The sequence below is a fragment of the Xiphophorus hellerii genome, chromosome 23 (genome assembly GCF_003331165.1).
Source record: "Xiphophorus hellerii strain 12219 chromosome 23, Xiphophorus_hellerii-4.1, whole genome shotgun sequence".
In the NCBI taxonomy this organism is placed as follows: domain Eukaryota; kingdom Metazoa; phylum Chordata; class Actinopteri; order Cyprinodontiformes; family Poeciliidae; genus Xiphophorus; species Xiphophorus hellerii.
In genome coordinates, this window is record NC_045694.1 from 30,185,225 (window position 1) to 30,194,983 (window position 9,759).

At 43.8% G+C, this 9,759-nt stretch overlaps 2 protein-coding genes across 4 annotated transcripts in view; one reads left to right on the forward strand and one right to left on the reverse strand.

Annotated features, from left to right (window-relative positions):
* Positions 1–82: 82 nt before the first annotated feature.
* setd7 (SET domain containing 7, histone lysine methyltransferase) lies at positions 83–7,322 on the reverse strand. Of its 2 annotated transcripts, XM_032555475.1 has the most exons (8): positions 7,193–7,322; positions 6,131–6,260; positions 5,272–5,473; positions 4,986–5,175; positions 4,274–4,355; positions 4,040–4,157; positions 3,751–3,908; positions 83–798 (listed from the first exon to the last, which is right to left on the reverse strand). In XM_032555475.1, the coding sequence occupies exons 1-8, from the start codon at positions 7,230–7,232 to the stop codon at positions 606–608; spliced, it is 1,113 nt and encodes a 370-aa protein (XP_032411366.1). In that variant the 5' UTR covers positions 7,233–7,322; the 3' UTR covers positions 83–605. The 2 variants fall into 2 exon arrangements, 1 of the variants encoding a protein (XP_032411366.1); XR_004338120.1 differs by lacking the exons at positions 83–798; positions 3,751–3,908; positions 4,040–4,157 and having other exon boundaries at positions 4,986–5,192.
* A 57-nt stretch (positions 7,323–7,379) lies between these two features.
* Positions 7,380–9,759, forward strand: part of mgst2 (microsomal glutathione S-transferase 2) — a 3,382-nt gene continuing 1,002 nt past the window's right edge. The window contains exons 1-2 of one of the 2 annotated variants that reach the window (XM_032555482.1): positions 7,380–7,742; positions 9,098–9,197. In XM_032555482.1, the coding sequence (XP_032411373.1) occupies positions 7,682–7,742; positions 9,098–9,197 (161 nt within the window). In that variant the 5' untranslated portion in view covers positions 7,380–7,681. The remainder of the gene's footprint in view (positions 7,743–9,097; positions 9,198–9,759) is intronic. The other variant, XR_004338121.1, reaches the window with a different exon arrangement.

The window sequence follows — 9,759 nt, forward strand, 5'->3', positions numbered from 1 at the left end:
AGAGGAACTTTAAGACTTTGTCACATATAGGCACAATGAGTTTCAGTGAAAGAAAAGAAAATTGAAAAAAGAAGCATTGGAATGGATTTGGTTTGGTTTATTTTGGGGCGTTTCATTATTTGGGGTGTACAGATTTTGAAAGCTCCATTCTTTCCTGTGTAGCAGAAAGTCCACTCATTTCTTCAGAGTCCTTCACAAACACAATTCATGTAACTTGTAATAAATACAATGATCTCTAGCATGTTTCACATGTCAGGTCAACAGACATGTTAAGGCAATGGAAGTCTGGGCAGAAGGTCAGATCTACTGTACAGCTCTTACAGTAAACACCTAAACAGAGTCCTATCGTGTAAACTGACCTAATGAAAACAATGGGTTTCCATGACGTCTAGAAGCACCAGTGATGAACATGTGAATCTTAAAACATGAGATGAAGCAGCACTTCCAGTCAGAACAACGACCTCTAAGACCACTTGGTTTCTTGCATAGTTCTTGTGTCACTCTGGTCAAAGCAGTTTGGAAGGTCGGCAGCTGCAGCAGTGTTCCAGGAGTTTTATGAAGTGGCAGCACAAATTTGGGGAGTTTGGGGGTCTTCCTCTGGGTTTTCAGTGGCTCACAGGAGCTGCCTGTCTTTGTTGGAAAACCTCGAGCTCACGTTTGTACCAATCAGGAGCCTCCGGGCCGTTTTTCCCCAATGACTCGTGATCGTAACCGTAGGCGACTGTGAGCTCTTCGTCTTTCTGCACAGCTCTCAGTGTTCGGATGCATTTGATGGGTCCAAAACGAGGGTGGACAAACCTGAGCAGAGAGACAGACGTACATACAAAACACAAACTGAAAAGGCAAAAAGATCAACGCACTGGAACAATGGACATTTCCTGGTTGCTATAGATAACAAACCAACATTGTATCCGACATGGATTGCACTTTATAGCAGTTCTATTCCTAGAGAAATGTTGACTGTGGTCTGATCTGGTGTTTGGGTTCTAGACCTCTAAACAGTGTCTCAGTCTGGGCCAGTAGGACACAATCATGGGGAGGACAGCTGAGTGAACATGTCCAGAAGACAGTCATGGACAGGGAGAGGAAGACAACAGTCATTCCTGAAGGAGCTGCTTGTCCTGAGAGTTTTGTATGTAAACACAGACAAAAAGTTTTTTTTTGTTTTTTTTTTTTACCATATTCCAATTGTTTGACTCATGAAACAGAAAACCTCCTTACATGTATGATGTGCAGTCACAGCTCCACAGCACAATTTCAATTTAAACAGAATATATATATATATATATATATATAAAAATTCCCTTCTCACCCACCGCGGGTGGTTCTTATCCTCTGAGCTCGGGTCCTCTACCAGAGGCCTGGGAGCTTGAGGGTCCTGCGCAGTATCTTGGCTGTGCCAAGAACTGCACATTTCTGGACTGAGATGTCTGATGTTGTTCCTGGGATCTGTTGTAGCCATTGGTCCAGTTTGGGGGTGACTGCCCCGAGGGCCCCGATGACCACAGGCACCACTGTGGTCTTCACCTTCCAGGCCCTCTCCAGTTCCTCCCTGAGGCCCTGGTATTTCTCTAGTTTCTCGTGCTCCTTTTTCCTGATGTTGCAGTCGCTTGGTATTGCTACATCTATCACAACGGCTTTCCTCTGTTGTTTATCCACTACGACAATGTCTGGTTGGTTCGCCTTTACCATTTTGTCTGTCTGGATCTGGAAGTCCCACAGGATCTTATAAAATGGTAAAGGCGAACCAACCAGACATTGTCGTAGTGGATAAACAACAGAGGAAAGCCGTTGTGGTAGATGTAGCAATACCAAGCGACTGCAACATCAGGAAAAAGGAGCACGAGAAACTAGAGAAATACCAGGGCCTCAGGGAGGAACTGGAGAGGGCCTGGAAGGTGAAGACCACAGTGGTGCCTGTGGTCATCGGGGCCCTCGGGGCAGTCACCCCCAAACTGGACCAATGGCTACAACAGATCCCAGGAACAACATCAGACATCTCAGTCCAGAAATGTGCAGTTCTTGGCACAGCCAAGATACTGCGCAGGACCCTCAAGCTCCCAGGCCTCTGGTAGAGGACCCGAGCTCAGAGGATAAGAACCACCCGCGGTGGGTGAGAGGGGAATTTTTTTTATTTTTATTTATACAGTACAGACCACCAGTTTGGACACACCTTCTAATTCAATGGGTTTTCTTTATTTTCATGACTATTTATAAGGCAAGAAATCCCACTTATTAACCTGACAGGGCAGGTTGACCTATGAAGTGAAAACCATTTCAGGTGACTACCTCTTGAAGCTCATCAAGAAAATGCAGAGTGTGTGCAAAGCAGTAATCACAGCAAAAGGTTGCTGCTTTGAAGAAACTAGAATATAAGGGGTATTTTCAGTTGTTTTACACTTTTTTGTTTAGTGCATATTTCCACATGTGTTATTCATAGTTTTGATGCCTTCAGTGTGAATCTACAATGTCAATAGTCATGAAAATAAAGGAAACTCATTGAATTAAAAGGTGTGTCCAAACTTTTGGTCTGTACTGTATATATATATATATATATATATATATATATTTAAATATATATCGTTCGGTGTAAACGACGCCTGCTCTGCAGCTTCAATCGACTCCGTGCAGTACTTTTAGTTTCTATTGGGAGAAATCTATTCCTTATCTGTGGGACCACTGTTACTGGTGCTAAACTAATCTCATCAGTATCATCTGTGACTGTAGTGCTGTTGATTTGGAAGATGTTTTTAATCAACTGAAAAACTCAGAACTCCAGAAGAACCTCATAATAGTGTATTTCACAAATACGTGTTTTTTTTTGATCATTGTTTTTTTGTTTTATAGATATATATATATGTTGTCCAGCCATATAGTAACATTTTACAGCACAACGCTATTAAAATGCTATACGCATCAAATATGACTTGAAAAAAAATTTGACTTTGTAATTTAACACCTTAAAATTATGCCTCTGTCTCTTTAAGAAAGCCCTGGTCTTTCCAACACTCTCCTTCAGGAAGTCAAGCCTTCACTAGCTCTGCACTGAGAAGTAGCTCGTATAATGAAATCATCAGATGTGCCGTTCCACCAGGTGCATGCTAATAGTTCTGGGCTAGTCTGAAGGAGCTGAATGGGGGAGTTATGGGGAAGATCAGTAGCTTAAAAAACTTCAGCTCTGAGGAGGAGCTGCGTCTCAAAGGCGCTGCTAGATTCAACCAGGCATTTTGCACACCCGAATGGTTGCCATGGAGATGAAAAGATTTCTCAGACATGCATGATGAAAAGATTTCTCAGACATGCATGAAAGACAGACGCATGTCTGTATGTTTTTGATGAGGCGATAAAATTATAACATGACATAAAGCTAAAAAAAGAGTTGATTTTACATAACGCTGCCCCTTTAAATAGCTTCCAGCATCTTTGTGTTTCCTGTGACTTCATTTTAAACATCCAACTGAAACTGAAAATGGCTTCTCTCAGTCATAACTTCTACGTTGTTGTACGATGTGCTAGCTCCTACGTATGGTGTATTTACTGGTTAGAAGATTATTGGATTTTTTGTTGGATTGGTTGATGACCAATCCACGTTGACCAAGCAAAAAAAAACAAAAACAAAACAACAGACAAAAAAAACAACATCCGATTCTGAATGACTTGAAGGATGCATTGCATGTAGCTGAGTGCCTATCTGATTATGGACCCATATTTTAAAAGTCGACGCTCCTCCTTCCCGTCGTTTCTACTTACGGCTCGTACTGGCAGTTGGGAGTGAAGGAGTGGTTGCCCTTGTGACCCAGAGAGGCGCAGTACCTCTCCGTCTGGTCGAACGGCTGTGGGACGTCGATCACAGTGTCGTCGTCAAGTGAGATGGTGTTTCCATTCAGAGCCCAGTCCCGACTGTCCACCTGACAAAGCAACATCAGTCATTTAGAAATCGTTTTTAATCAATAAATCAAATTTGCTACGTTTTATGTCAATTTCCCCTCATTACGTGATTCCAACGTATCTTCGTTTCCATAGAAGCAGCGCGCCATACCTCAGAATGCGTGATCCGGACTCCGTTATAAAAAGCCATGACGGTACCCGGCTCAGCAGCTGCCTTGGCAAAAAGTCCCTGACCGGCTCCTTTAATCAGAGACTCTGCCACCAACACCCTGACAGAGAGGGAACACACAAGGTTCCAAATGGTTCTGGTTCTGGTTCTGTTCCGGCTCGTTGGAACAACCGTTGTCATTCCACAGTGTGACATCATCACATGGAGCGGCCCTACCGTTGGCTCTCGTACGGGTCCGGCAGCAGAGCGTGGGTGGCGATGCAGGTGGAGGTGGACTTGTCATAGGAGTAGACAGGACCTGCAGGTCACATGAAGTCATCATGTCACCTGTTCAATCACACCAACATGTCTCTACAGCACTTCCTGTTTGAGTCCAGCTAACAGCATATACACTTTTTCCACATAAATTATTTGTAGAAAACACTAACAAACACTATAGAAATTAAATAAAGCATTACAGAAGAGACATTTTACAAATAAATATGTAAAAAACAAGCCATTCAGAACCACTGAGTAGTATTTCACAGAACCAGGTCTGGCTGCAGTTACAGCTGGGAGTCTTTTCCTCTGCCAGCTTTCTACATCTAGAGCAGGGGTCTCAAACTCCAGTCCTCGAGGGCCGCAGTCCTGCAACTTTTAGATGTGCCTCTGCTGCACCACACCTGAACAGAATAATTAGGTCATTAAGGCTCTGGAGAACTGATCTACACAAGGAGGAGGTCATTAAGCCATTTCATTCCAGTGTTTTGTACCTGTGGCACATCTAAAAACTGCAGGACTGCGGCCCTCGAGGCCTGGAGTTTGAGACCCCTGATCTAGAGACTGAAAGTTTTGAAAAATAACTCAAGCTCAGTTAAATTAGAGAACATAGTTCTCTATCTATGGCATGTTTTCATTGCGAGTGAGTGAAGATGAGATGAAATCTTACTGTTAGGAGCGATCTGGAAGCGTGGCCTTCCGGTCTGGTTGGAGGTCAGTGTGGCGAGGCGAGCCTCGATGATCTCTCCGTCCACAAAGCTTCCATAGAGAGCCGTGCAGCCATCTGGGTAGATGTAGGCTGTGGAGCTGCCAGTCATCTCCCCGTCCTCATTGACCTGCCCGAACACGCTGCCCCCGTCCTAACCACAGCACACACCAACACACACACACACACACATATGAAATGGCTGCTGTCCTTCAGAATAAAGAACCATTAGTGCACTCAGCTCACTCACAGGATAGTAGATCCAGCACTCCCCACAGCGGATGTTGCCTTTGTACTGACCCTTAAAGACTAGGCGGCCATCTGCGTCCAGCTCCTGAGCTGGCCCGTTGAGTTCACCGTCGACATACGTCCCATGGAGGACACTGCCGTCCTCGTGTGTGTACAGCCCCTGGCCCTGCAGACCATCGTCAACGTAGAAACCTTCCAAGGTGCTGCGGACACAAAACAGACAGCTGCCGTGTGTAGGACAAGGAACACATCTAAAAGTTGCAGGTGTCCGGCCCTCGAGGAGAGGAGTTAGAAAGCACTGCTACAGAGGATAGAACTGGTCTTTCTGTGTTCAAGTTATTCTGTCTTCAGGACAAAGCCATTTAAGCAGTTCCTGTTGGCACCAACTAGTGCTGGACCATACGACCTAAAATTGACAGTTTGGAATAATTTCTACTTATTCGAGATTATTCGGGACTCGGGGACCACAAGTCCAGAAGGGAACCCCAGAAATCTGTCTCCTCCAACTCATTCTGGGGGAACCCAAGATCTGAGACTTGATAGTCCAGTTTTCAACTGTGAAAACTGGACTATCAAGTTTTCAGACTTGATAGTCCTGTGCCCTGCGCTATAGTTAATTTGCTACTTTCGGAATGGTCACCGGTCCACTTGAATTGACCTGCACAAGAGTTCACTTGAAACAAACAGAATATCGGTTTTTAGAAGGAACAGAGTTTGCATCAGAGTTGGATTGTGCATTCACACTTCCTCAAGTGAACCAGACTTTCTGGGCAAACGGACTGGGGTTTGATTAAAGCGGACTAAACAGGGCTGGTGTTAATGCGCCCTTAGTGAACCTCCATGATACAGTGAGTCACTACCTTCCATCAAAGAAGAAGAACTTCCCCTTCCCATTCTTCTCTCCGTGGGTGAAATGTCCTTCGAAGCGATCACTGGAGGAATAGGTGACTGTGCAGACACCATGGGGCTGGCCATCTTCATCCAACGGGCCTACACATAAACACAAACAGGTTCTGACTGATCGGGCTCAACTGTTTGTGATCTACACACACATAAACCCACATTTGAACACGTGATAGATAATTATCAACTGAATGTTGTTGCATTGTTATGGCATTGCTGCACATATAGCCATGTTGTTTTTAATAAATTATTTTTAGTTTTTAATAACGATTGAAAAACGAAGTAGCATTCATGATTTAAAAAAAAAAGTTTGATTAAAATATTTTGCTAAAAAAAGGTACCAGAATTTTTTTTTTTTTTTTTCACAACTTCCATCCAGCCCATCTAGCGCCCTCTGGTGCCTCCACTTTGAAGAACACTGTCCAACATCACAGGTTTTCATAATGTATTGCTATGCAGTTTTTTGTTAATGATCTGAGAAATTTCCCTTAACATTGAGTGATTCCACTGATTTTCTGTACTTGTATATATATATATATATATTTTTTTTTTTTGTGGCGTTTTTTCTACATTCCATGTTCTGATCCTACCGCTGCTGTAGTTTTACTGGCTTACTACTCAGTCAACCCCAGCAGCTGGAGCTTCTATAAACTCATAGTCAACTTTCTGTCAACTCTTAAAGAAACAAACTATCCAACCTTTCCTGACTGACTCCTGTTCAACAGACACACCAGCTGTTGAAAGCACCGGTGCGTTCAGCGGTGAGGAATCGAACATACTGCATCGTGTTAAACGTCCGCCGGCTGCGGAGCTCTGACGGCCCCCACGCCGCTTTCAGCTGCCTCTCGCGCGGATCGCTGTCACAACTCCAGCCCCTGGCGCTCCCCGCTACCGAGCGGGCCCAGAGTCAGACCGCCTCACGGAGGCTCGGGTCTGACACGTTTAGCAGTTAAAGCGGGATCAAAGCCCTCCTTCATCGCATTCCCCCCGTGAACAGCGTGCACTGCAGCGGTACAAACCTTCCACCACCTCCTCCACGCTTTCATCGTCGCTGTCCATGCCGCCGCGGGAGGAAGCCGGCTGATCACGGCACGCAATCCCAACCCTGCGCTGTCACCCGTGGGCTGCCGTGGGGCGTGGTAACACATGCCACCTATTAGACACTCTGAACCGGTTAATGGTTGACTTGTACTCGTTTAAAAAAAAAAAAAAATCTTCATTAGAGGAATCCTGACAGCGTTGCCAGAAAGGTTCCTGCAGACATATCAAACAGGTAGCAATGAGAGAAAGAAACGATATAAAACTCACACCAGGCTTCACTGAGAAAACATTCTCACATTTTTTTCTTCATAGGGCGCGAACAAAAATATGTAATTGAGAATCCAGTCCGTATTTTACAGAGGCAGGGCAGAGCTTTACTGTACGGACATGTTTGGACATACAGTGGGATGGCTTTAAGTCTTTTCCCAGGTAGTTCCTCCTAATACTTGAGTAAAGTTCAGACTGCAATGGCAACAGATTCCCCTCTTCTCCTGGCTGCGGTGACCCTTCTATCTGCCTTCCAGATGGGTAAATATTAACTGATATTAAATGAAAAATCCTTATACAAGTACTAGTGTAACCATAACACTACTTTTGCCTCAGTTTTATGTGTTTGCAGTTAGAACTGTATAGAGTTTTACCCCGTGTTCCTGGTGTCAGTGTGGACCTGTGGGGTGAATGACCCCAGTCATGACTTATTGCCAGATTATGGTTCCCACCGGCATGCTTTGGATTTTGTAATATTAATGTTAGATGCACTCTTCTTACTTCTGTGTTTTGAAAAATAAAACTGCTTTCACCACGGCTTACTATAGTTGATGCGAGGAGCGGCCAGATTGGACCATGAAGTGTAATTGGAGCTGCTCCAACTATCTCCAAATTCGACTTTGGAGGATGTTGCAGTAAATTTTTCCAACTGGGAAGTCAGAATTTCCCAGTTGTGAATACGACTGGAACGCATCATTAATCCAATTGTTTTCAAAGTGCCTGCACTCTGAATGGTCATTTAATCTGACTTTTACATCATTGCTATGCCACATGCGTCATAATTCTGCACCAAAAGAAGCCCGATGAGGTTGGAGTCGCAAACTGTTCACACACAAGTCTGATTGCAGTTGTAGTGGTATCAGGACCACGCAAAAAAAAATTAATAAAAATAAATTAATCAGATTTCCTCTGATTATTTTACAGGTCATTGCTTTCTAAAACGGTGATTCATTCAAAACGCATCATTGACTGACCGTATAATTAGCTGATTATTTCATGGTGTTCTTTTCATCCCTGCATTTACTTCTTATGGCTCTTGTCCACCCATTTCAACTTAGTTTAAAGATTTTTCACTACCAACAGAATGCCTGTTTTTGGAACGTAAATCACAGGGTTTAATTTTTGCCAATAGGACGTTAGAAGTGGCGATAATGCACCAAAATGTTGCCAGCCAACCGCCATTGAAGAAGAAACTAAACGTAAACTAAAGACAATTTAAATGCTGCACAGTAAAGTTATTACCGGACCACCAAGGTCCTCACAGGCTGGAATGGTTCAAACTGGAGAACAATGGAGGTCGTTCAGCCGACTGGTTGCCATTAACAGAAAGTGACCGCCGAACAATAGGATGGAGAGCCGGTTGTTTACTAGCATGTCTGACGCCCACATAATGATGATGATAACACCACTGTGCTTTATTGTTTTAGCCAGCCAATAATTAGGGACAAGAGGTTCCTTACTATCTCTACATTTTGTCATGATTGGCAGGATTCCAACATTTGAAAAGTAAAATTTCATAAAATATGTAACCATGAGGCGCTCTAAATGCCTGCAAATGTTTTGCTTTTTGAATTATTAACAAAAGGTTGCTTCCTACCATCACTGTGTTCACTCAGGGTACCTGGCCCGCAGAGTTGGATGGTCTAGAATGGCTCACAAGATCCTCCCTCCTGTAGTCTCTGGTCCTCCAGAGTTTGAACGAACGTTTCGTGCGCAGTAAGTCAGCTGCCTGTACAGATTAAAATTTAATGTGCTAGCTTTGGAAAATAAGGAAGAGACTTACCAAATTACGGTGACTTTGAACAGAAAGTGCATCACTTTTAAATTCTGTTGACCTTTTTTGTGTTTTGTGAGTGTTTATGGTTGTGGGGTGTCATCATTTTCCAGAAACCTTTCCGTTTTGGCTCCATGTTTGCTTAATAACCCAGTCCTCGAGTGCCACTGCCCTCCAACTCTGATTCATCCAAAAGTTGAATTTAGATGATGTTGTCCTGGAAACAGGTTTTCCAGAACAACCTCAAACTTCATCTTTGTACAGTTACCTCCTGAGCACCGGTCATGCTTAGAACCTTTTAGACAGAAACTGTTAGCTTCTGGCGTTGGCAACAATAACAACCTCAAAAGAGTGTGCAGCCATCATCTGTTTCCATCAAACTGGTCTCACATGCTGAGAAGACTGAAACGGAGAGAAGCTCTGTTTGGAGAGTGTCCAGGCTGGCTAATTGGTGCCACATTTGAGAAATTTCATAAGGATTTTAGTTGATGGATCACCTCAAAG